This window comes from Geospiza fortis, unplaced genomic scaffold, assembly GCF_000277835.1.
Source record: "Geospiza fortis unplaced genomic scaffold, GeoFor_1.0 scaffold104, whole genome shotgun sequence".
Lineage (NCBI taxonomy): Eukaryota > Metazoa > Chordata > Aves > Passeriformes > Thraupidae > Geospiza > Geospiza fortis.
Window position 1 is genome coordinate 4,645,672 of NW_005054325.1, and position 27,618 is coordinate 4,673,289.

A 27,618-nucleotide genomic window follows, 5' to 3' on the forward strand; every position below is an offset into this window, starting at 1 on the left:
GGGGGCCGAGCTGCAGCGGCGTGCCGGGAGAAGGGGGGTGCGCTCGCTCGCCCTGGCTGCAGCCCCCCGCCGTGTCGCCTTGCAGAGCTGGACCTGAATACCAAGTGCATCGTGGAGATGGAAGGGAACCAGACTGTGCTTCACCCGCCGCCTTCCAACGCCAAGCAAGGAGAAAGGTAAAACCCCGAGTCGCCGTGCCCCGAGTGGAAGCCCGGCTCCTCCGCCTCGCCCTCGCAGACGCCTCGCTTGGCTTTGTCAGGGCAGTGGCTGGGTCCCCAGGGTGTCGCTCGGTGCTTTTCGGGGCTGCAGTGCGAAGGACAGCTGCAGGGCGCTGACCGGGGCTGCTGCATTGGGATTGCATCCGTGGGATGTGAGGGTAGTTTCTTTACCTGGCTTCCTGGGGGAGTCGGAGGTACCCAGTGTGGAGACAGAAGATCCCTGTTAGTCTCCCGGGTTTAGAAGTTGATTCTTGATTGACTGCTCAAAAAATAAACTGTTGAGTAGGTAAGGACTTAGACTGTGTGTGCTGTTTTCAGAAATTTCCCTTGCGTGTAGGCTGTTAACAACTTGGTGTAACCTGTGGGGGAACAAAAAGCAGAATCTGACTTTTATGCTACTGATGATTTTTTTTAATATATAACTTTGTTTACTAGGTTTTAACTTATTTGCATTTGAAAAGGCTGTAATTGCTAGATCCTTTATTAATTCAGTGTTGTTCTGTGAAGTAGCCTATGAGAATATGCTAAAATAATTTTGAAATCTGGCATTTAGTTGTGATGCCCCAGTAAAGAATACCCTTGGAAAAAATCCAAAATACCAATGCACTAGACTGTAAAAATAGATCAGAACAGGAAAAGATTTCTTTCCTTTGAGGGAGTGTGGGGAAAGACAGGGAGGTGCAAGGGGAATAGTTATGTTGTATGCTGGTGTGTTCAGTTACCTTGTATTCTTATCTGCTCGGTTACCTGTTGACTGCTCAAGTTCAATTGACCTGTTAAATGCATTTAATGCCAAGGAGTGAGAAATCATGTGAATGAGTATAGAGATTTTCAACCTAGCACCTTTCTACTACTTTAGCCTTTTTATAAAATTTTTTGACTCAGTTCATAATAGTTATGAAGAAAATATAGTGTGAGAATATTCTTTCTTTTTTTTTTTTTTTGCAAACTCGGAGTGTTATGCTTTTGTAGCTTTCCAGCAGAAAAGGCTGAGACCTTTTGTATTCTTACATGTCCAAGGTGTGAAGGTTCTTCTCACATTAACCGATGTACTAGAATATAGCAGTAATCACACCAGTTTATTTTAGATCCAAATTGCATTATCTTCAGAACCATTGTTGTGGCTAAAGTGCTGGCCTGCATCTTGAAAGATTTGTGCTTGTTTCCTGCTTCTTTCAAAGATCTTTGCGTGGTCTTCTATAAGTTGTGCTGCTTCTCTGGGTCTTAGCAGCTCATCTGTGAAGTGGAAATCTTGGGGGTTTTTAAAAACTGTTTTGTTTTAGAATGTATTTTTTTTAATAAACAGGGGTTTATTGAAGTGTATATATAGCTTCTATCACAACGCTGGTGTAAAAAGATTCAAAGTGAGTGGAATTGACAAGTATGAAACATAAAATACACATAGAGTTTATAAAGCAAAAACAAAAGCAAAAAAAATCACTGTTTCAATAGACTTGAGCGACTAAGAGCCAGGTAGTTTAATGAAGATCTGGTAATGGAATTTTGCTTGTTGTGCACATTGGCCTGCAGGTATCTAGTGAGAATGTGCAGTGACTGTCTTTTGAGAGCTTTTGTGTTTTGTGTTTATCAGGCTTTAATATCTATAAAATATATAAATTCTCTTAGTGGGAGCTGGCTTCTGTTTTGTCAAGAGCCTTATGGGTGAGCTGTGACGCTTGTGTGCGACCTCACCGTCGGCAGCTGTGCTGGCAAGGGATAGCTGTCCTGCCTGCAGCACAGTGTGAGGCTGGAATTTGGCTGGCTGCTAACTTGTGTGTTTGAAACAACTGCCAGATGTGTTATTGGAAAGAACAGGCAGAAATACTGATCAGAAGTAATTCTCATTAGTGCAAACAGATAGTTTGGGTGCCTGCTTAATGGCAGACATTGTATGTAACCTGTCAAAATGCCTAATGGGCTTTCTAGTGCCTCGTGAACGTCCTCACCTTTCCTTCAGTGCTAAACTGCTGGTTTGTATTTTTTACTCAATATAAATAGTTTAATTTCTCATGATGAGGAATGGATTCTGTTCTTCTGTGTATACCCACCATAGAGTGTCTGTATAAACTGGCTCTGAATTGCTGAGTAGTTGCTGCTTGTACTTGGATTGATGCCTTGGCAGGGTTAGAGATGTCAAACGGATTTTTGGTTTTCTTTGTGTAGCTTGTTTTTATATAGCTTAACTGGATTTTTCTTTCAGAGCAACCATGTCATTGCAAAAATGATTTAATTTGTTAGGGTGATTAATTGGTCTTTCTCTATTCTATGTATTATTTTAATATTCTGTTTAGTCTTACCTTTCCCTTTTTGCATTTTATCTTTTTAAATGGAAATTTCCCTTTTCTAGCTGAATGGAAGTACAAGTTTGTGCTGCATTTTGGAATAAGAATAAGTAGCCTTCTAAAGCAAATTTGGTTTCCAGGGCTGCCTTTTTTAATTCAGCTGAAGCCAAGAGACTATAGGTTGTAGGGAGTAGAATTCAGGACTGTGCTCTTTATTTGCTTTGTTCTCACAGATATAATTTAAAAGGTACTGACAGATTTTTCTAAAGTAAAATTAGGTAACTCTTTAATAACTATAAAACTATAAAAATTTGCTCTTGGAAGAACATCCAAGGTTAGTAAAATCAGATTTTACTAGCTTTGTCTATGTTGTATGAAGTTTTTGAATTAAATCTAAATTCAGTTGCATTATTTTAGTTAGTCTTTAGGCATTATTAAGGATAGTTCTGAAGGATTTTAGATGGGCAAGTAATGCTAGTTTTACAGGTGATGTAAAAGGCCTAAAATCCCAGACAGTGCTGTCATTTGTCCAGCGTTCATTATGCATTAGAGGTAAAGTTGTAACCATAAATTAGAACAGGATTCTGACTGCATCTTCTAACTGCTAGACCACACAGCACTCACACGGTAACAAATACAGCTACAAAATAGTAATTGTTATTGAATGCAAGTGTTCTGTCTTTTTATAAGCAGCAGGCCTGCTGTTGCCCACAGGCACATGACTTCCAGTGTTCTAAACTAATGAAGGAGGAAAACCAGAACATAGTAAAACTGAACAGTCCGAGTCTGAAAGGAAAATCTTTATCAACTAAAATAATAGGAGACAGAGTTCAAAAAGGAATGGTTTTCATTAACTGCTATCAGGTATAATCTCTGGTGCTGGCAAAGTATTTTGAAGTTTGTTGTTGGACTTCATACCTTTAACCCATGTTTTGCTTTTACTGGTAGCAGCAGTTTCCTTTATATGTGCTGAAGTGTGCTTGTGTGTTCTTTTAGTTACCACTCATGTCTCTCAGGCATTTCCTTCCCAAACCAATATAGATTGCCATTTCTTCCCAAGAAGAAAGTTTCTGGGAACTCTGATTTTCCCCCTGTCTTTACCTAGCAGCCTGAATTTCCTTTCTCAAAGTACTCTCTTTGCAGAAAAAACCCTATTGTAACTTATTGTCTTTTAGAAATGGGTATTATGTTTCAAAGCCAATTAAATAAATCCTGTTGTCCTGCTATAAATGTTTGTATTTGGTTGTTGGCAATAAGGTGCTGTATTAAAATGTAACTATGCGATAATTACGGAGTCACAGACAATCCTGCAAAATGATTGAGTAATTTTTTACAATAGAGATTTCACATCTCTATATCTACTAAAGATCTGACTTTATATTACGGATGTTATTTTTCAGTAGGACAAATGAGGTCTTGCTGGGTTGGTTTCTCCTCTGTTTTGATTGTTAAAATATGTTTTCCTTCTTTCCTTTCAGCTACACTTTCTAACACATAGGATCTGAAAAGTTTTCTTTTAGCTCTCTGATAACAGGTCTTCATGACATGATTTTTCCTTTAGTAAGCAAAATATTTGTCTTGACAGAAATAAACAAGGAACCATGGAAACAGTAGAACTGAAATGCTATTTCATCAGTAGTTTTAACTGAAACACAAATTTGTTTATTGGGCAATTCATTCCATTAGAGCACAGTAGCCTATTGCAAACTTTGCCTTAATAAAAATCTCAGAGCAAAAAATAAGAAAAGCGTCCTCAGATTGTAGAGCTGAACTCAAAATCTCACTTTTTTCTGAAAGTATCTTTCTTGCCTGTCTTAACTCTTAAAAAAACCCCGCCATGCTACGACTTGTTTGTTCTGCCCTCTTCCATCATCATTTTGATAAGACAAGTAGCACCAAAGCCCAATTCTACTTAAAAAACCCCTCTTCCTATAGTGCTAAATGACTGAAGATTCCAGAATATGTCGGGGCTTTCTTGTTTTTTTCATAGGTTTAAGCTCTTTAATAAAATAAATAGCTGGGAACAGATGTGTATGTGATTCTATCTAGTTTTTGTAGGTCATAATACTTTCAAAGATTAATATCTGAAGCACAGATTTCATCCCTAGGCAGCTTGTCCTAAAACTCTTGTTTCCAGAAAACAGCTGTTGCACCTTCTGCTTTGGAGAAAACATGATTTTGGATGGTCTTGAGTACACAGTCCTTCCCTTGGTGGTTGCAGTATTTCACAGTTTTTGATATCTTGCTTTCAGTAGCATCAGAGGTGAGAGAAGAGCGCTGTTGGGAGGCCTTCATGTTAATGGTAACTTTTTCAAACTGGAACTTCTGGAAGCTGAATTAGGACAGCTGCTAATTAGTTCTGTATCTAAAGGAATGACTGACCAGATCACGCCTTTGATGTGTGCACTTCAAATTATCACCTGTCAGAGGTGGATCATAAAATAGAAGAAGGCAGGAACTTTTATCTTTGCAGGAAATTGTAAAAGTAATCTGACTTTGACCTGTGTAACTTTCCTGTTAGACATCAGTGTTCAGGATGTGAACTGTTACCTTTGAACCTTGGCAGAGGAGATGGATTTGAATTATGTGTGGTTGGAAAATGTAATTTTGGGAGCTACATTTGCATTGCTTTAATCCGTTCATGCCTCAGATGCAACACTAGATGCAGTTCCTTGAAACTGCTGTTCTAAAATTCCATGCAATTTGGAACACAATGGGACACAAACTTGTAGTCCAAAATACTGTGTGGTACTGCTCTTGGCTCTTCATGAGGTGACCTGAACTGTGAGTAAATGTAACATCCATTATTTTACTATGATTATAAAATCCAGACTGCTGATAGGACCTTGTGATTTGCTCTTTAAGTGTGGTTTCTAGAGGAAACTACTGTTGAAAGCTGTTGGGGTCATGGGTAAGCAGCCTGTAGTACGTAGCTGGCAAAATTTCAGAATAAAAATAGATAGCATGTTTGAGGAGAAGGAAAACTGTTCTTGGAATGACCATGTTTAGGCAGTCATTGCTTTGTAGCCATTCTGTACTTTTGGACTACTGAATGTTATGTTCAAATATTTCTGAGTAGAACACAGTTGAAGGAGGCGCGGCTTCAAACCTGCCCAATTTTTCTCTTTTGCTATGTTGGAGGTACCTATGTTGTGAGACAGGAAAATATGTGTAAAAAGATCAGTAGGCCTGTAGACGTGCTTAGCTTCTGTGTGCAGAAGGTACAACTATGCATGCATATGTTTATTTCTGCAGCCAGGGGTGTTTTTGAGCTCTGGATTAGTAGCCACTACTCCTTGAATATGTTGTCTATTGAAATGAAATATGAATTTAAAAAAAATGCAGCTCTCTTAAAATGGAGGAGGATTTTTGTCCATTTTGGGGGGATGTAAGGCCTAAAGGAAAAAGTTTTATTTTTGCCTCCTTACCCCCTTAGTGTAAACAGAGACAGTTGTCTTGTTTTGAAAGCAAGATTCTCTGTTCTGTTGTGTGTCTAGTAGGTTTATTAAATGTGCACATGGTAAGACTCCAGACTTCTAATTCACTGTACTTTGATAGTTAAAAAATTAGAGTTAAATGATGCTTGTAAACATGGTGTAACCCAGATGTGGGTTAGATTCAAGATACTTCACGAAGTGCTTTAGTAGTGCTGGTGCTGCAGAACCTGAGCTCAGGGAGCAGCAGTGCACACCAGCTGCCCTTCCATGCAGCTCTGTGTGCCAGCAGAGCTGGGGTGTGAATCTTGGCACAAAGTGTCAGGGACAAAGCGAATCCCTTCTCAGTCTGATCAGGCCTGCAGGGCAGCATGTGCAGGCAGGCAGCTGCTGTTCAGCCATTCAGCATGGTGCTACTTCTGGTAGTAAGACTAGAGCTAAATCTTTAAATTGACAAATGCCCTTGCTGCTATTGTGTTTGAGACTTTCCCAGATTTAAACTCCTGTGTTCCTCTGGTGCAGACTGAGTAGTGGTGGCTGCCTCTGGCTGCAGTGCCAGTGTCTCCTGCACAGACACACTGTCCTTAATGATGAGAAAGTACTGCAGTGCCTTTGCTTATTTGGCCTGCCCTGGGCATGGTTTGAATCTATTAATGGAAACAATTACTGCCTGCTCTAGCAAGATGCCAACTGCTTATGCAGATGCTCTTGCTTAACTAATTTCTCTGGTTGTTTGATATTTGGGGAGAATTTCTGTTACTGATGGCAGACTGAAGAAGGCTCTTTAAGGAAGTGTAAAGTGTTGGCTGGAGACAGTGAGTGCAGTCCACAACAAAAAGGTCCCTGCTGTGCAATGATGTGCACCACAGGACTCAAATAATGAATTAACTTGTGACCCAAAGCACCAAGTTAACTAAAACAGTTGTGTCCTTGCTTGGAAGTAATTTTGCTCTGTGTGCTACAAGAGGCAGTAAAAGGGCCATAAGTTTGTCTAGCCAGTACCTGACTTTGTATGTTGATATGAAATTGGTCATTAGAGTTTGAGGTTTGATGGAGCTTGGGGTGGTCCTGTGTGCCTTCGGGTTCTTCTGTGTGAAGCTTGAGACTGGTGTTTGCTGGGGGGTGATAGAAGAGCTCAGTAAGTTATCTTAGAAACAAAGGTCAACCAGAAAAATGCATTGCTGACAGGAGTTGAAAATCAATGACTTCAGCTCAAGATATCCATGTTGATGAAGAGCAGGAGTTACACAAGCTGCTTTCAATGCCAGAGGAAAGTGTCCCTTTATGTAATTTCTCATTTTGGGTGAAAAGTGAGTAAGTGGCTTTCTTATAATGTTGTGCTTCGTTAGTGTTATCATCTCTAATTCTGGCCTTTTTTTAATGATAGTTGCCTTCTGATATAAATTAATAATTTAAAAACCCAACCCTCAGCCATTGAAACATCTATAAATTCATAATCTTATCCTTAGCTAGTATATTTTGTAGTTACCAGCCACACCCTTAATTTGGCATTTTTTCACATCCTAAATAGAGACATCCTGTAGAAATACTCCTACATCATCTTTGGATAATGTGAAGCTAATAGCTTGTAAGGTGGAACTTTTTCAATAGGAGGTAATTTGAGTGTTTTGTCTCATTTCACTCGGATCACTATAGGGAAATCTGTAGTTACAGCCCCTCATGAAGTCCCTGGCAGCTTATCATCCTATAGTGACGTATTTCTTATTTAAGTGTTATAACTCAGGACAGAAATTTATACCACAACTACTGTTTTGACGAGTTAAGCCATGAATATATTTTGGTGTTTATTAATGGTACAGTGCTTATTTTGAGGTGCATCAGTCAGCAGAGCAGTGGAAAAGTGTGCCTGAAACATTTCTGGGTGCTTGTGTTAGTGCATGGTAACTAGCATGGTTAATGATGCTGCTGCAGGTGGGTGCTGAGAGGCTCATTGTGCGCTAGCAGCAGGTTCTGTACTCAGCTGTTTATTAAAAACTGGTCTCCACCAAGCCTGTGCTGCTGCCTCTTCATGCTCAGTAACAGCATAGACAAAGGGCTAGTAGTGACTGGAGATTCATGGTGTCACTGCATCTTCTTTTTGCAGTGTGTATGTATATTCCAAGAATTTTAAGCATTTCATAAACATGAATCAAAGCAGCTGCTGTGGCTGGAATGGCATGCTTATCTCTGCATGTACTTAGGGCGATACTGCTCCATATGTTTCAAAAAGTGCCAGGGTGTATTGTGAACTGTAAACTTTCTATAAAGTAACTTGATGCTTTGTTTTTAAAGCACATTGCTGAAAATGTCAACACTTGAATATTTTTTCCTGAAATTTCTTTGTATTAGAGAATATTTTAGGCTTACAAATACAATGAAAAAAATACACATCATATTTTATTTATTGAGCTTACATTTCAGTTTATTCCACAGTCTCTTTTCAAACACAAATGTCAACCCAATTAAATAGTGTACGAATGCCTCTAGCCAAGATTAAATTTTCTTCTAGTGTAAGGCTTCAAAATTCTGAATCTGTCTCTTGAACTACTGCAATAACTTTTCTAGTGTTAAATACTAGTATGTGGAACTGTCTGTTTTGCTTAATAATTCTTACATGATGACAAGGAACAACAGATCTTAGATAAGAAACTGGAGGATTTGATACTTCTCATGTGGTTTCCACTTTCTGTCTGACTTCGTTATTAAAATCATGTCCAATGTAGCTGAGGTGGCTTTTCATAAACTTGATTCTTTCAGAGTTGAAGCAAAAAGGATCATGTGTGGTAGAAGGAGCAATTTATCTGCCAAATAAATTGATTTATATGCTTACTGGCACTGGCTGCAATGTAATTTTTTAACTTCAGAGTTCTTATTATTGTTGAATATTTAATTTAAATTCAGTTTTACTTTGTGATTCAAAAGCACAGGCTTGTTTTACAGTTGACAAGCTTTTGCAAAAGATAAATCAACAGAGCATTCCAGTGGAGGCACAGAGCTGGTGGAAGTTCTCTACTGGCAAAGCTGCCTTATGGCCCTGAATGAGCAGCGTCCTGTTCTGCTTTGGAAAGTTTCTTTGTCAGCATCTATCAATGTGAGTTTTTAGATATGCAGTGAGTCTGCAGTGTTCCAGACTTGTTTTGGCTCAGTAGGGCCACCTCCCTGAATGATGCAAGTCCTAAACATTTTGATGAGTTTTGGTGTTTTTTCCTTCCTGTCATACTGTGTTGTCATTCTTTATTTTGAGATACTTCTCGATTTCTTTTGGACTTCAAATACATTTTCAGATCATTTTATCTAGCAAAATCAGACTGAAATAGAAACTGGCTATTTGGTAAAAGAGAGAAATGTTCATTTATTCACTGTATGTAGCTGAAGACATGAATACATTACTTATGTATCCTCTGGATGCTCAGCAACAAGTAATTGAGTTTGAATATGTTTTCTTTAAAGAGACCTGTGCAGTTATGTAAGGGAGTAAGAGCAAAATGTATTTGCAGACCTCCTGCATTTTGCTGTTTTATTACATTGAGATAAACATATGGTTCTGAAAGTTTTGTTTTAAGTGTGTAATGGCTCACCATCCCAGCACTCATGTTTTGCTGTTTTGGAGCTTCTTTCTGGGTCCACAGTAGATATGCTATTCTGAAACAAACTCTCCAGAAGGCAAGTACTTTTCATAGTGCCCATGACATTTAAAAAGAAGGAATTTTTGAATAGTTCTAATTTTTCCAGTGTAAAACTAATGCTTGTACCTGCATTTTTGATAGGAGTGCCCTTGAGAATTGCTGCTTCAGTGTCTGCAGAGAAACTGACACATAAGGTAACCCAAGAGATGGCTTGTTAATGGATTTGCTGCTGATGTGGTAGAATATATAGGCAAAGGATACTTGGGAACCAGGACAGTGAAAAGCAGAAGAGAGCTGAAGAAATGTTTGTCCCACAGCATGATGAAACTCCTTAAAATACTTGTTGGAGAAAATCAAACCAACCAACAACCTCTCCTGCCTCCGCCCCACCCCCCCCAGCAAAAAAAAAAAAGCTTCTTTTCATCCTTCTGAAAACCTGGCATTCTCTGGGGTGGTACTAGTCTTCATGGGTGTTCTGGTTGAGATCCAAGTTGAAAACAAAAAGGAAAATCAGTTATTGTAAACAGACCATTGAACACTGGGTAGTTTGCTATGTAGCTTCCTTGTCAAGAGCTTCCAAGTCCTTAGAATGTTTATTGTTTGAGGTGTTTATAACATTGTAGCTAAGTCCATGGCATGTTTTAGTGCATGGCTATAATCCATATTTTAACACTGAATTTTTACTGTTTATTACATTAAATGTCATGGATAAGAGCCTTTTAAAATTGACTGTGAAGTAATCTAATGGGAGACAACTTGTGTGTCTATCAAAAGGATGATGAAGTGTGTTTGAGGATGAGCATTTAAGTGCTCTCCTCAGGTCCCTTTCAATGGAACAGTAACTTGAATATTTTAATAAATTTAGTAGATGTTCTGTCTCTTTTAGCATTGCAGTTCCATGATTGTGATTGGATTCCTCTTTACTGTCGGAATTGCTGGGTGCTGAAGGAGGGAGATGTCTGACTTTGGCATGGTGAAAGTTAGAAGTTAGCCCTTGACAGTTCTATTTTCAAGTTCTCAGCAGGGTATGCTGGATGGGTACTGAACCAGGATAGATGTCAGTTTAATCTCTCCTTCCTTGTTTGTTCCTTGGGGCAGCCTGCATTCTCTCAAGTTGTTCTTAAAGTTTCAGTTTTGCAGATGTGAATGTGACAGTAACACACTTTTTGTCACAAATGCTAATGCTGTCCTTGCTGCCATCTATACTCACAGATAGAAGTTTTGTGTGTGCTCTGAAGAATGTGGTGTACCTCTGTTTGGAATTTCAGGATGTCCTCTTGCAACTTTGGGCTAGTTGAAACCCAGAAATGCAGATTGGCAGTGTTGAGCATCCTGAATGCCCTTAGTGTTTTGCAACACATGTATTTTCTGAGTTATGGTTCTTTTGACCTGTACTGTTGGTGGCTATTTCAGAACTTCATACCTGAATGAGGAAGAAATCCATGGCTCATGTACAAGATAGATCAAACAGACTTTGAAAACACTCTTGTACTCACATGACCAAGGTGTGAAACTAGTTTTATTAAAACCTCTCTAAGTCAAATTGATCTTAATCTGTCATCATTTGTTTAGGAGGTTGTTGTAGGATGACTTCTGAAGGATCTAATGGTTCAAATGAGTGTGCAGATGCTCTTGCTTAACTGAGCTTAAATGTTTTTGTCAAGGTATTGGTATCTTCATCATGGTTCAAAAAAGAGAGGCAAATGAGCTTACCTTTGCTCAGATGGAAAAGAGAAAGTAAATGCTGGGTCTTTGTGGACTCTGAAATGGGATATTATAAAATGGAATTGCAGAACTGAATTTTGAATAAGGAATTTTGCATTAGCAGTATGTAGCAAGGAAAGAAAGTCGAAATACTGACAATAAGCAGTTGTTGTGTAGGAAATGAAAATAGATCTAGCTAATTTCATTAATTTCAAGAAACATTTGGAAGTGATAAGAGTCTGACAGCCTGTTGACTAGTGGCTGTAACAAGCAATGTCAGAGTTTAGTGAGCTCAAAGTGTTTGATTTGACTAGGAAACTTGCACATTTTTTCCCAAATAGTGGTGGAAATATTTCATATGTTAAATATTTTGTAATTATCATTCTACTTTGCTTCCAAAATAGAAGTTACAAATTCCCTACAGAACTTCTCCTCTTAACAGAAGGAGCAAAGGCTGCTTTATGTTGGTCTCCTATGGCATTTTTGGTTGGTTCGGGTTATTTTTGTAGTATTTTTCTCTTAAAGTACCATTAATCGAAAATTATTTGAAATAGGATACCTGCCTTAGCTGCTGCTTCTCTTCTAGCATGCTCTTTCAGTTTCATGTCTCAGTTTGCAGGTGTAGTAGATGAAAATAAATTAGGCTGGCGTGGAATTACTCATGAAACAACATGTCTTAGCCTTTTTTTTTAGTAGAATGGCTATTTAGGCAAAACAGGAAACAGCTGACTCCTTATTACATTGAAAATTGAGAACTGAGGGTTGCTGTGACTTAAAATATTAGTGGTGATGGTCAAAGTGGGAAAGCTACACTGAAGAATCAGTGTGATAAACTTTTAAAATAATTTTGAACTTAATGCTGTATTCAAACCTGAGTTTTGTTTGCAGTATTGCTCACCTACTTTGCTCCTTTGCATTCTTATCCTAGTGTTACTAACCCAGAACTGCTGACCTCATTAATGCTGCTCCCTAATTAATGTAATGCTTATCAGAGTTCAGAACCTGTGTGCCCTTTCATATGACTTTTCAGGGTGTTTCAGACCAATCTGCTTGCTTGGAGTCTTCCTTTTTCCTTAACATATAACTTTTCATTCTCCTCTTAGGATTTTTGTCAACTTTTTGAGAGACCACATGTAATTGTGCCTTATTTCTTCTTGCTTGTTTTGTGTAACTCTATTCACTATGCAGGCAGATCCCTGGATAGATCATTTAGGCCGTGGGTTATTTATGGCAGAGATAATTAGCTGAGTTGCAGCTCCTGAAACAGAAGAATTGTGGCTCAGTGTTGTGGAAGTTTAGCTGATAAGCTTTGTGGGGCCTCAGCTCCTCCCGTGCAGAGTCGCATCAGGAGACTCAGTGCTGGACTCCCACAGTCTGGGTGTCTAGCAAAGCTTCATCAGCCTGTGCTGCCCATTCTGTACCTGGTGTTTGTGGCAGTCTTGGAGTCAAGAGCAATGCCAGGGACGGGAAAGGGCAAAAGGTAGCTGGGTGTGGGCCTTCACTGCTGCTCTCCTGGTTCAGATGCAGTGCAGGATGAGCACGTGTTCAGGTAACAAGGCAGAGCTGATGGGAAGTCTCCTAAAACTCATGTGTGAGATGGCTCTGTGGAGATATCTAATGGACATCATGGTGTTGATTTGCTGTTTGGGAATACCTCAACATGCAATACCACAACATGCCTCTGAGTGTACACTCTGTTACCTGGGGTTTTCTGTTTTCAGAGTGGTTCAGCCTACTCCCATCATGAGTGAAAGAGCTGGCTGCAATTGCAGCACAGATGGTACTAAATAGAACTATAAAGCTGTGTCAAGTAGTATTTAAAATATTTTGTTGAATACCAATGAAGTAGTTTAAATACTTTGCCAAAAAGTGGGGTAGCACTCAGATTGATTTAAATACACCTGTTGACGTTACTGATTGAGCTGAATGTTAAGTTTAAAGCACAGTTATTTGCAGTATCAGGAGAAAAACAATCATCAGGGTGGAATACATTTTTCATGGTTCTCTCTTTCTGTGAAGGGGACTTCCCATTGTGTAACTGCAGTACAGCATCACTGGTGAACACTTCATATCCTGGTGCAGAATCCCAGAACTCCCTTTTTAGCTGCCTGTGAGTGGGTGCCAGCACAGGCCATAGACTCTCCTGCAGTCTCTGGGTCAGCATGCCCAGTAGCCAGGCCTGACCTATCACCCTGCAGGCTCTTTAAATATACTCAGCTAAACTAAGTACCATAATTTCTGTGCAAGCAGATCCATAGATAAAATTCATGCCTTCTTCTGTTCTCCTCAAGTTTAACTTCTGCCTTTTTCTTCCCTTTGTTCTCCTGACCTTTTACCTGCATTCTCCCATGTGCTTTAAAGATACCATGTAAAGTGTTATCTCCAGAAATGATGGTGCTTCAGAATAGAGCTTGAATGCTGTTAGCAACCCCCAGCAGCACTCTACTGCTTACTCTAAATTGGAAGCTTTGATTACATTTAATCATCTGTAGTGATTATGGTAGGGTGTGTGTCACTCATGTCTCAGCTCTTTTGTCTGCTTTCTGTGTCTCACTGCTCTGAGTAACGTCCCTTATAGTAAGTACTCATTGGCAGGGATTGGGGTTTTTTCAGATTATTAACTGATTTGTATTTATATTTTTGTATGCTGATTGGTAAATATCTTTCTCCTGCTCTGAAACATGTCAGGGCTGACAGCTTGATTTGATTTTAAGACATCTAATTTAGAGTTTGGTTGTTTTTTGGTTTTTGTTGGTTTTTTTCCTGCTGCAATAAGACAAATCTTATAACGGAATAACTTTTTTTATGTTGCAGCTGTGCTTAGCATGGTGCTGCTGAATGGAAAGGCCTCTGCCTTTCTGCAGGGTGATACAGGCTCTCCCGTTCTCAAACCCTCCCTCTCTTAACCTGGTGTGCTCCTTGGCTCACTGTATCCATGCTGAAGCTGGGCCCTTTTTAGTACCTAATCAGGCACTTTCCACTGCATGAAAGGGTCCCTGCACCTTCTCTATTTTTAGGCATTGATTTGTCTCTTTGCCATTTCTTTGCTTTGTTTTATGCCCTGAGTTAAAAAAAAACCCAAACAACCAAACCTGGCTGGACTCAGTGTTTTACCTGCACAATAAATCTGCAACATGGCTAAAATCCTCACAGGTAATGGCAATGGGAAGATATTTCAAAAAAACTTCTTCCTTTCAGTGTGATAATACAGCAGTGTTCCACTCTTTGTAGACAAATATTCATAAAAAGAGAAACCTGTCTCTACAGTCTTAAGATCACAGCTCAAAAAACTTTTTGATGGGGTATTGTTAGATGCAAGCCAATGAGGGGAAAAAAGTTTCCAGTAGGAGTTAAAGAAGACTTAACAAGTTTTTAAGAAATAAGTATTATCATATCTTTAAAATATATGAGCTGTATATAGGCTTTGGGTAAAATTCCATTGGGAATACTGCATGTTGTTCAAATACGTGTTTTTAAATGTCAAAGCATGTGTAGAGAGAAACCAGTTGTGTAAGGAAAAAAGTATTTTCTGACAGTAGCCCGCTGTGCAGGCTGCCAGTCGGAGTTCCTGTGATGTCTGCTGTCAACAAATGTGAGAGTTGCACAGTGTAGGAAGTCAGTTTGGGAAGGTGATTATGATGACTGGCAATCTTTGAGTAAACTGTGTCAGGAGCTAGGTGGCAAAGTTTTTGATTTTGTCAGTACAACCTTTAAACTATGATAGGACCTGAAAAGATGCAGAATCAATTTTTGTTAATTATTATAGCCCTGTGGAATTTTAGGGTCTAGATTCTTTACCTCCCTATTTCTTGTTGTCAGTTCATTGTGTCTGTACTGCCTGTTATCTCTTGGAGCTTAACACCAGTTGCTGTGGTAGAAAAGAGTAGATGTATCCGTCTTTTTTCAGTGGCTTTGAATTTGAGAATAGTAATTTTGCCAAAGCCAGCATGCCACTGTAAATTCACTGGACAAGTTCTGTGGAGAGAGAAGCTGTTAATCCTAGCTAGACATTTTTCAGAGCAAAACCTGCTAGCACTTGTTTCAAGCACATTGCAGTGTTTATGTGCGGAGCAACGCGTGGAATAAATTGGTGATCAGAGGTTTGGTGAAGCATGTGACAGGAATTACAGGAGTAGTTGGGCTGGGCATGCTTGTGTGAAATGTTGTGGTTTTGGGGAATGGGATAGGCTTGAATTCAAAATTAAAATAGATTTTTAATGTTTCTCTTAAATTTACATTTGAACTGGGTTTTGTTTTGTTTGGGTTTTTTTTTGGTAACAAAGGCTGCAAAAGCTTAAATACTTAATTTTGGAGTTTTAAAGTTTACAAGTCAAAAACTGAAAGAAGAATCCAGATGTTTTAGTGAACAAATGTAGTAGTAAGTTGTAGATCTCTGTAGGTTGTATCCCAGTTGTGATTTTAAAATGCTGTAAAAACAGTGCATTACTGGTTTTAGTTTGGGCTTGATTTTTTTTCTTTTTACATGATATTTGATATAATGTTTTTAAAGTAGACATCAAATAGCTCCTATTTTCCATTTCTTTGTCAGAATTGCCTTTTCTGAGCACTTAATTCTCTGGGACTTCAAAAACAGGTGAGGATTAATCACTTCTGAGCGTGTTCTTGTTGTCAGAAGGATATTTTTCATCATGTTCCCAATTTTCTTGAACAAAGTGTTCCAGCTGTCTTCATTCAGTAAAGATACCATCAATTACAAGTAATTAACAGGTCAAATCAGATTATGATCTGTGGGTTTTCTTTTTGAGAGGTAAGATGATTAAAATGTCTGTTGTGATCTAATAATTCTGCATATGGCAGATCCAACCTGAAGCAGTTTCTGAAGAAGAAAAATGTATTGTGGATGCTTTTTCATATTGAACATTAAGAGTTTAAAAGGTCAAGATATGAATGAATGCTGAAATTCAACAAATTGATGAGAGGCCAGATTACTTTGGCTTAGTAGTTAAATCTCTCCCATGCACCTTCTTACTTCTGGCTTTTTGAAATGAAGCAGTGTGTAATTTACTGCTGAAGGTTCCAGCGCTTTTCCACAGAAAAGTGAGTGAAACTGTAGACAATTAACTTGAACTGGATGAGCAACTGACCTTGAACTCAAGAGTGTGATCAGGTAGTGCCTTGCACATCAGGTGAGGTTTCATCAGAAGTTACTTTCCTTCAGCTGTGTAATACTGTGCCCTGAGAGTGTCAGTGTCAATGAAATTCTTTGTATTTCAGGTTTTTTTTTCAACTGTAATACTTAGATTTTAAATAAGAATATTAAAAATTAGGTATTTTACTATTGCTAATGGTAGATGGATAATTTCATACAAGGAACAGAAGGTTTCATAATGTACTAAAGACTAATAGCTGAAAGCTCAAGTCCAGTGATGGGTTTGGGGTGGGGGAGGGAAGGACAGAAGTGCATTTACTTTGTTATTGGAAGAAACTGCTGAAGGAAAGAGGGAACATATCTACTGACTTGAGGAAACAAGATAGGTGTTTACTTTTGCCTTTGATCACCTTGTGCTTCTCTTGTTTCTGGCTTGTATGGTGGGTGAGACAAGTCAGTATCCTTTCTGAAGTGTGGAATACTTTGACCTCCTGCTGCTTGGACGAAGCTGGGATGGTGGTTACCATCTTCCAAGTTTCTGGTATCACAGAAAAAAATCTTCTGTCTTCAAGGCCTGCACTAAGAATTCCACCTGCAAAATTTTCTTTAGTACTGTGTCTGAGGTTGCTGGTGGGGTGGAATATTGGTCAATCAAGAGAATTCTAGTAAAAAAAATTTTTAAATGTGAACTCAGTTCCTTCTGAGTCCCAGTATGGGATTTCCCAGGTTTGAGAGAAAGTATGTGATAGCACATTTTGCTAAACATCAAATACAGGGTGGTAATTAAGTTCTTTTCATTGCCCATGCCTATCAGCTAGGAACACCTTCTAAAAATAGCTTTTCCTTTGATGTTTGTATGCCCTGTGTATTTGGGCACAGCAGTTTAATGAAAGATAAGAATCGGGGATGACTTCTAAATGTGCAAAACTGGAGTCACTTGAAGGCAGAAGGCTGACCACTGGTACGAGTACAGCTTTGGACAGAAGCTGTAGGGGGACAATAGAGCTTTGTGTATTATGAGCTGTGTCAAGGGGGCTTCTTACAAAATGTGTAGGTGAGAAAGAAAAGTCTTGGGGAAGCATGATAAAATCAAAAGCTGGTAACAGTTCACAAGAGAATTTCTACTGCATTTGTACATTTCATAAGATAAATTAAACTGTTCAAGTTATATTTTCTTGGTATTGTTGCTTATTGATGCCTACAGCAAAGTTGCTGTGACTTCAGAGAGAAGGGAGAATGGAAAGCCCACTACAATTGTTAAATTTCATCCTTACTGTCTCCCAGATTGTAGTCCCAAAATTCTGCAATTTGCAAGCAGAGGACCATAAAATTTTCCAGTGTGTATTTCAGATGACAGATTGCTTGAGCAATCCAGTAGTTTGTCTTGTCTGTTTAAATTATAAAATGACATATAAAGTCTGAATCATTGTGCAATTAAGTGGTGGTTGAGTGATAAAAAATTGTTTCCTTAACACTTGCTTCAGACATGCTCATTCTTCAGCTGCCTCTAATAGCATTAGAGAGGTCTCTGATTTTAGAAATGTATTTTGGTTTGTGTACAGGAAACAGTATATTGCCTTGATGGAACAGCTTTTTTTTTTTTTTTTTTTTTTTTTTTTTTCAAGTAATTTTGGCTCAGTTGATAGGCATATTTGGAAAAAACTCCAGCATGTAATTGTGAGACTTTTTGTGATTGTTATTAGAAACAGGTGCCAAGTAAATAGTCATGAGGTTTTTTTTATGGTGAAAAGGTTCACGGAGATGCTTAGTTGTCTCTCTGAGGTAAGCAGAAACTTTGCTATGCAAGACTGCTGTTAATGAGCCTGACTTTTATTATTGCCAGCTGAACAAGCAGCTCAGAGCAGCTAACAGAATTTTATATTAGTCCTATACCAGCTGGAGTCAGCACAGATGGCAGTAATAGTTTCCATCACAGTGCAAAGATAAATGGCTGCTCTGTTGTGCCATGGTGGAGTGTTAAATAGAGATCCCAAGTAATGCATTTACTAGTACTTATTAAGATATATTGAGTATCTGTAAGACCAAGTCCTGAATGTTAAAGTTCTCTGAACTTTATTAACTGCTGTGATGTGAAGAAAAGCACCTTATTAATAAATAATAAACTTACTTCAAGAAGGAAGTGATGTGTTTGTAAAGAGATGAGGTTTATGGATCAGATAGTGAATTTGTGCAGTTACAGTAAATTAGAATCATCAGTGACTTGGATTTGGAGGACAGAATTGCTGGGAAATGTTTTCTTTTTCCTCAGCTAGTGGCAAAGGTGTAGAACAGAGGCAAGGTTTCACACAGGGACTGCAGGAGGTTGTAAATAGAATGGTCAGTGTTTAGCATTGGAAGGAAAATCCTGTGATACAAATTGAAGCTTAGATGAGGTGATTTAGTGGGAATTGGGTCAGAAGGCACTGGTGCTGTTGGAAAGGGAAAATTGCTGTAAATCTCTTATCACAATTTTCTGAGATTATGGAAGTAATTTACAGTGATGAAGAATAGATGACTTTTAAAAGCTCTTCAGGAATTAGTTTGGAAAAAAAATCCACAAAAGTAACTTGTCTATTTTGACTTTCTGTGAATGCAAAAATATTTGAAACTGGTTCTCTGAAGAAATACATCTGCTTGCGTGTTGTTTGGGGTTTTTTTAAAGCTTTTTCCAGACTTAGCTATTCTCTAGGTTATGGCACAGAAGAGAACAAAACCATTAAGTAATTGCTTTGACTGGAGCTCTTTGCAGGGTGTGGGTAAAGCAAACAACTGAGCAAACCTGGAGGGCAGAGGACTTTTTCATTGTTCCCTGCCAGGGTCACCAAGCCTCCCCTCACTGTAGGCAGCAGGCAGAATCTCCAGCATCTCACACAATTTTACCTACAGGTAAAATGAAGTGAGCATGTCTTTGGAACAGCTTTGGATTACAGTTTTTCACATAAGTTGTTTAATGGGGTATTATACTGGAAGAATATTTCTAAGCTTGAGGTATTTAAGAATTCTTAGCACTTCTTCCTCTATTAATCTAGTGTTGCTGTTGGCAATGAAAATGAGTGAAGGTAGGCTGGGTGTAGGTGTGTCTGCTGCTGTTGAGCACCAGAGACAATCAAATGTTTGCATGCTGTGCCTCACTTCTGGAGAAGAGCTGCTGTCAAGGAATAACATTTTAACTTTGGTTTTATTTAGTGTGCCTGATTGCCAGGTTTTGATACCAAATTAAGATGTGTAAGAACAATAATCTTTCATTCAGGAAAATCTGGGGTATATTTTACTGTGGTGAACAACTCAGGTCTGACCATGAAAATACAATTGGCACTCATGGATGGCTGAAGTATAGACAGTGTAGAGAGTATAGTTTCTTCTTTTTATGTGATTTTTTTCCCTTTTTCTTCATGTGTGAGGTGTGGTTTTGGAAGAGAGTTACTATTAGTGACAAATTTTTCTTAAGAAGAACTTTTTTGAGACAATTCTTAAAATCGGCCAAGATAAGCTTAGTGAGATTTTAGGTTTGCAAAATCTACTTTTAAGCTGCTGAGTTTGTTGGAAACAGCCACTTCACCCAGATTTTCCTGTATTATTTTCCCTGCTATTGGCTCCCCCAATAAAAACATACATGTCCAAAATCTCTCTAGGTTGTTTGCTTATGTGTCCCTCTGAAAGTTTAACTAGGGATAGCTACTCATAATGCAGTAACAGTTGTTTTACTTCAGGTATACTAAACTGCTCTCTAGGATTAGCATTGCATGGATTTTATTCCTTTGGAAAATTGCTAGCCAAGATACCAAGTTTACCAGGGATGCTGTCATGGTCCATTGTTGTTGTTTGTCCCAAAGCATGAAGTAGATAAAATGCAACTTGAAATTAAAGTTCTTGCTGTTTTGGGATCTGATGCAGACACCTTTGTGGTCCTGTGGTTTTACAGGTAGGTGTCTGTCAATGTTGGAAGTACTCTTAGAGGCAGAAATGCTGTGTGCCAGCACTCATTGTACTATTCAGAACTTAGACCTTTTCCTGAAATTCTCTTGTTTGTTTATCTACCTTTAAAACAGAGAAATTAACAAACTCTGGGGTTGTTTTTCTCCAGGCCTCTGATTAGCATAGTAAATATTCTTGAGTTGTGTCACTTTTTTTTAACAGGTTTGCTGCATTTCCACAGAGCTTCCCTTTTACTGTAATTTAGAGTTATGTTTGACCTGAAGTGTGAAACTCATGGGTACAAAAAGTCTGGAAGGATGGTTCAAAGACTGGGCTGCTATTGAGGCAAGACTCCTGGTTAATTTTCATGCCAATAGTTAGAAAATACAAATAAGGAAGCAATTACTTTTGTTGGTGATTGTTCCTTCAAATGCTACTTTGAGGCCATTCCTTCATGAGGAAGGCACGCACTTTGATGGAGAATATTACAACATATTTTTACCACTGTTTTTCTGTGGAGAATCTTCAGAAAAATACTAATTACTGAGAAGTATTAATACGGTGTAAGAAAGAAGAGCTCATCTCCTGTGCCTCACGTATTCAAATGATGCTGAGTGTGCAGTTTTGGTGTTGTTTGTGCTGTGGGTTGAGCACTAATATGCAGTATATACATGTAACATGCCCCAGGACACAGACACATGACTTGGTTAATCCATGGCATTTCAAGCACTCTGTTTTGAAAGATTGTAGACGCACCTCATGAAACCCCTAAAGGTGAATTTGTCTATAGAAATATGACTATGTGTATCTCTGGATGGATTCAGGCTGCATTTCTCATGCTGAAGTTCCTGCTTTTCAAGGCACAATCCTCTGTTTCTCTTATTTCTGACAGTGTCTGGTTGGCATATGCACCTGAGTTGATCTAAGGTTATTACTTACACCTTACCCTTTCTGCTCAGGATTCATAAAGCATTATTGCTTTAAGTTCTTGGGAAATCTTGTAGTCAAGTACTGAAGAGTGATGTGTCTAGCCAGCCATTGGATTATAATTCACATTATTGCAAGTCTAAGTTCTGTGTTACAGTAGCTTTTTTCTGCTTGGTTTTTATATATATTGTATTCTCCCTGTGGAGCAGACCAGCTGATTTACACATTCTTTTCATGTATTTTGGAAAAACACCCATTCTCTCACCTTGTATTTCTTTAATGTTGATCCTCTTATATGAAGGTATTCTTGCAGAGTATGAATTTCAGAATGAATTTTGCAGAATGCTGGGTTTCCCACCAAGATCACCGGTGAGTTACAGAGCTCTCCCCACACACCCTTATCTTCTGTTCATCACATCTAGCTGGACTGTTGCTTTGGAAACTGTTGTAATGTCGCAAGTGACTTCATTATGATTAAATGAGGGGAAAAAAATAGAACAAAAGAGCACATTCCTGTTTCAACATGCAACTGGGAAACTAAAACTGTCTCACATTCTCTGTATTTCAGAACACTTTCTGGTAATGGCACAGATCTGTCCTGCTAGTCAGGAATAAAATCCATACTTTGAAATTCCCATTATGTATTTCCTTTAAATAGAATCAATAATCAACTGATGTAGTTACAAGGATAATTATACTTATACTCTATTAAAAGCTGTGTGTGGTTCTGCCAAAAAAGAACCATTTATTGTTTACACTTCTTTGTCCATCACGGAGACTTAATTAGTTGTCTTTAATACTGAGTTTTCTGTTCTATCTGGGAGTATTTTCTATTTATGTCTAGTATCTGTATAAATATTTAGGTTTCTGAAGCAGGTCTGTAACTGCAGCTAAACAGAAGATTATAAAATTGTGCCAGGATGCTGCAAAATTTTTTGGCACTGTCTCAGCATTGTTACTGATGTAAAGAGATTTCCATGTATTTTGTGGTTATATTGGAGGTTTTTTTCTCAGTTTACACTTAATAGCTTGTCTAGTAAATTTAAGTCTTCAGTGCTATATGGTAAATAAATAAAACTTACTAATGACTGAAGAAGGAAAAACCAGAGTTATGGTTTCCTCAACCTGCCCCCTTCATGCTCTAGAAGCTGTTTGCTGAAGGTTGCATCTAGTTTTCTAAACAGTGAGCTCTTCTTTCTGTCCAGCTTCCATTCAAAACCACAGAATGGTCAGGAGCCAGATCAGTGATGTTACTTGGAGGTGAGAGGGATGGGAACAGGAGGACACACTGCAGGAGTTCCCACCCTCCTTGGCACTATGGTGTATGTGCAGTGCTGGTTGGATATCCTGCTGGTCCTCAGCTCTGGGTCTGGGTCCCTCCCTGGAGTCTGTAGTAGCTCAGTGTGCTGGGAATCTCTCCAGAACAGGTTACTGAGCCACAGCCAGGCCTTGCTCTGCGCCTTACAGGGAAGGGGCTGGCACTCAGAGCATTCCTTGCTATGCCTGCTCCTGTGCCAAGCTGAAATCACTAGCAGGTCTGCAGAAGTTTAAAGTGCTCGGCATGGGCAGCTTGATTAATGCCACAGCAAGTGAAGATAGTTTGGGATGTGTTTAAATCAAATTCTTTTTTTTGTTCTTCTCCATTCAACTTTATTGTCACTGGTTTGTTACAGTGAATGAAGTGGTTGGTGTGCGAGATAGTGTTACAGAAGCTGGGGAAGTATAGAAAAAAAGTAGGGTGTGAGACTCGCTGCAGAGACACCAGACCAGTATTTTTTTCGTTGGCTATATTCATATGAAGTGCTAAAATTGACATTTACAGCCACTGATAAACTTTTAAGTCATTAATACTTTCAAGTAACTTGTCATTTTTTTCCCAGAGTGTCCAACACCTTCCTTTTTTGGCAAAGCAAAATGAATAAGCCTATCCTGAGTAATCCATGAATTATCTTTTCCATTATCTCTCAGGAAGTTCTGATTGTTTCTGAAACGCTGCGTACTACTGATCTGCTACCTGAGGAATGTGTCCACTCCCTCTATTGTATAAGTACGTGGTGTAATCATTAGTATGAATCTGTTGTTCTCTTGTTCTGTCTGGAAAAATAATTAACGATATTGAAATGATACGTTTTCTTATACAAAAAATTATTTTTTTTCTGAATGTGTATTTTTATCATCTGTCTAGGTAGCTGCAGGTGAGGGTCTTATCCCTAAGAATCTCTTCATAATCATGTCTTTTTGCTTTTGTGGCCGGAATCCTAAATTAATTACTGAATCATAAGATCTAATCTTGATGTTGACCAGGACAACCTCTTGGTTATGGTATTTCTGTACTATCAAGGAAACTAGTGATTAATCCAGAAATACATGCATATTTGTGGATAAATCAAACACTGGTAACACTGGCATACAAAGTATACACTTGTTGAGTCAGAAGTCCATCAGAGAAGTCCATTGTGAATTATCATCAGCTAAATAAAAGAGATGGGATGTGTAAATAGGTATTTAATTCACAAAATTCAGAGGGACTTGCTTTACTGAACATATTTGGTATTTTTAGCAGACACACGTTGAACTGAGGCACAGTATTTGTTAGAGGCCAGTTCTTTCTGAATTCTATTTATAGGCTGGCCTGGAATGCTCACATGATGATACTGTTTGTAATCTTGGGTATTTTTATTGCCAGTGATGCTATGGCAAAGAGCTTCTCAGTATTTCCATTATACCGTTCTCTTTCTAAGCTGTATACCTAGTGCCTAACATAAAGCTTGGCTTGGAGATTGAGGATGTGACTCCTCTGCAACTAGAATAAATCCTGTCTTTGTATTTTTGGATGAGTTATGTGATTGCAGTGACTTGTATACTTTTCATTATCATGTTGCTACAACAAATATTAAAACTCGTGGTAGTTAAAACAAGATCTGAAAAGTATCCATGGAAAGTGGTCAAAGAATAGACAGAAAACTGAAACTGCAATGTTGTAGTTTGTGAGTTTGCTCTGGTATAGTGGAGTTTAATCCAAAATGTTCAAACCATAAATGATTTTGAGCTCAGTTAGTGAGACTCTGATAAGAATACTGGCCCAAATGAATGTTGGCAATATTCCAGATTTTTTGTTTCAGTGTTCTTTGGTTTTATTAGGTTCACTCCAGTTCATTAGCGCCGTGTTTAAAAAAACAAACCAAAAAAACTCCAACCAAACAATTTCATCTGAGGAGAGTAGAAAAGGAGGAGTAGAAAATAATCAAACTGGCAGGAAAAGAATACCACTTACGTGTAGTTATAATAAAATATGTCAAGGCAAAAAGGAAAAGTACTGATTTTTTCTGTTTAAATTTTGTTTTGGTCAGCTGCCTAAAGGAGTATTTCTGTCTTCCACCTGATGACCACTGATGGTCATTTTCTTCTATAAGGAAAAAAAAAATCTTTCTCTTCCACTTCCTGCCATTACTCCCTCTTTCCTTTCCTCCTAGGTAGAATGTGATACCGTTGCCTTTTCTTGACAAGGAGGGTTGCATTTGATTTAGTGTATACAATGGTATTTTCCCCAAGGATTTTTTTTTTTGAGTGCGACAGGATTTAGAAAATGCTTGATACTTTTTTCAGCGCTGTAGAGAAAGTTTGTCTATTTGTAACTACCCAAGAGTCAAGAGTTATGGTTCTCAGAGTAACTAAAGGAATTACCCTCAGTGCCTTATGTGGATTAGTCTAAAGAAGTGCTATTTGGAAAAACTGGGTTTCTATTGAAAGGTTACCACTTTTGTATATCATTATGTTGTGCAGTTAACTTCTATTTGCCTGAGCTTGACAGTAATTTTTATGCAACTGAAGCATTACTAAAGGAAATGTTGTATTGAGCTTTTGAGGTTTGGTTCTCTTTGTTAAGGATAGGTTCCATTGCCTACAGAGAGGTTGTTTAGATTAGGAAAGACTCAGTAAATATGAAATAATTGCATTTCTTCTTTTCTATTGACTAGTTACTTACAGGTATTGCACAGAGGAGAAGGTACATGTGTGTAGGGCAAGCAAAGAACATCCATTTTTGTCAGAGGTAGCACAATGTACAATAAATAAAAACAAAATTGCAATCCCAGAATGTAGCCACTCAGTTTATACTGTAATAATAGATATTGAAAGCTGTATTTGAAGAAAGCTTTTGTGTGTTTCACTTATCTTGATCTCAGTATTTGGAAAGTGAGGAGTAGAAAAGATAAGATGTTTGTATTATATTCCATTGCAACCTGTTGAGAAGAAAACTGAAAATAAAGCAAATATTTTCTGTCCCTTGGATATACTGTCTCTAGCCTTGCTTTTTTTTTCTTCTGGAATACAATTTCTTGGATGCAGCATTTGAATTGGATGATGCCACATAATTTGTTTGCAATATATTTAAATTAAAAAAGAGCACTGACCATTGCTTCATGTCCCAAGCTTTAGATTTGATTGTATGTACAGGTCCAAAGGTAGAAGGATATTTTGCTTTTGAAGGATATGCCAAAAGTCAGTACTGTCATTTTGGTTTTTGGACTTTTGTATCTTCTTTTCTAAGTGCTTTTCTAACTTTCTAAGTGCTGGATGTTTTTAATCTGCATCTTTTTCTTCTGAAAACAAGAGCAAATGGTGTTCTACTTGTGGCATCATCATTTCAGATAATTGGGAGGAGCTGACCAAGAAGTTCTGTAATTAACTTATCAACACTTAATTTAGTGTAAAAACCTAGTGTCTAGCAAAAATATTGATAGCATTTTTAGGATTCAAACTTATTTTCTACATTGCTTTTTGGCAATTCCTATATGAATGGTATTGGGTGTAGTATAGTTTAGCCAAGGTTTTGCACATAATTTTGCTCCATTTGGAAGGGATGTGCAAGTTTCCTTAGCCTGTTTTTATAAAGACTTCTAGAAGATTCAATACTCAAAATAATTTTACAGTTCCAGTGAGTTATTTTAAACTATCAAGGCACAGATATTCGTGCTTCAAGTGTTTTGGAGGAAAAGAAGCCAGCTACAACCCACAGACTTATGACTTTTAGCTTCTTCCACTTAATAAAAGTAACAGACTCGGCAGGCATGAGCCACATGTCCAACCAAAATCCTTTTTTTCACCCCTGAACATCTTGTGCAGAATCGTGAAGAGTTCTGCTTGGTCTGGTATTTCTTCTTTTATAAATGAAGGGCAGAAGGGGTGGGTATGGGTGTGATGGAATATATTGGCAAGACAGTGTTGATGTGGTTGCTGTTGTGCTGTGGCAGCCACAGAAAGCTATGGGATGCCTTCAGGTGGGTTGTGGCTGAATGATAAAGGGATACATGAAACTCACTGTGAAACACAAAGCTCTTCTGACCTTATGTACCCACCCATGGTTTCTGGGCTCCCTGTTCCCAGGCGAATCACTTTAGAGTTGTGCTCATTTGAGTGAAACCTCAGCTCAGTGCTCAGCAAGTGGGTGAAAAATGGCAAGAGACTGACATGACCTACTGGGAAAGCATGTTGGGAGAGAGCATGAAGGATGGAGTTTCATGTCTCTGTATAGCTCCAAAGTGCTCTTCACCATTGTGTTTTATTCTGGCCCTCCTGTCTCAAAAACATCTGCTGGAACTGGGCAGTAAGGGTGGTGAGCTTACAGACCACTTCTACATGAAGAACCAATAATAAGGAAGTCTTTAGTCTAGAAGAAGACAGCTTGGGGAGGCAAAGGGATGTGGTTAGAGATCTATACATCCATGAACAACAGTAGAAAGGATTTGCTGCCCATTGCCTTACAAGGACTGTGGGACTTTAACTGAAATTATTAGAAGGTGGATTCAGAGCAAGTACAAAGATATGTCTATAATTAAACTATGTGCTTTGCCACAGAATGTCAACTCTCAGAAATCTGATTAAAGGCAATAATTATAATAATATATATATTAATAGGTATTAAAGGTAATTTTTATAATTATGTATATATTTATAATTAATAATTATATTAATATATTAAATCCCAGTCATTGAAGGCCATTAAGGTTAAATATACCAGTCAATTCCATCTGTAGTTTCTCACTGTCCATGGCTGGTGAGAACACCTGTGTTTTGCAGCTGCACTAGGCTGCTGCTGGGTTTTCTGCTGTGTTCATCAGGTGGCTTGATTAAAGGACCTGATGGCTGTCAGAGGCAGGATCTGCCCCTTCTGTGAATGTTGGCAGTGGTCTAACAGCCAGTACAGCTTCACCCCCTCTCCCTGGGTTCCTTGCACATTGAAGCTTGCTGTGTACATTCCCTGCATTGGTACAGCTGGTTTCTGGTTCTGTAAAACTAAGATAATTTTTCAAATAAAAAACATCGAAGCAAATTAACCTTCCCCCAGGCCTCCCATTGCCTAGCATTTTTCTGACAGAAGTATAAGCAGAATGTGAGAGGCTG

At 38.4% G+C, this 27,618-nt stretch overlaps 1 protein-coding gene across 2 annotated transcripts in view; it reads left to right on the forward strand.

Moving 5' to 3' along the window:
- Positions 1–64: 64 nt before the first annotated feature.
- The window catches only part of KIF13A (kinesin family member 13A), a 103,835-nt gene continuing 76,281 nt past the window's right edge, over positions 65–27,618 (forward strand). The window contains exon 1 of one of the 2 annotated variants that reach the window (XM_031056953.1): positions 65–176. In XM_031056953.1, coding sequence (XP_030912813.1) covers positions 118–176 — 59 coding nt within the window. In that variant the 5' untranslated portion in view covers positions 65–117. The remainder of the gene's footprint in view (positions 177–27,618) is intronic. The other variant, XM_031056954.1, reaches the window with a different exon arrangement.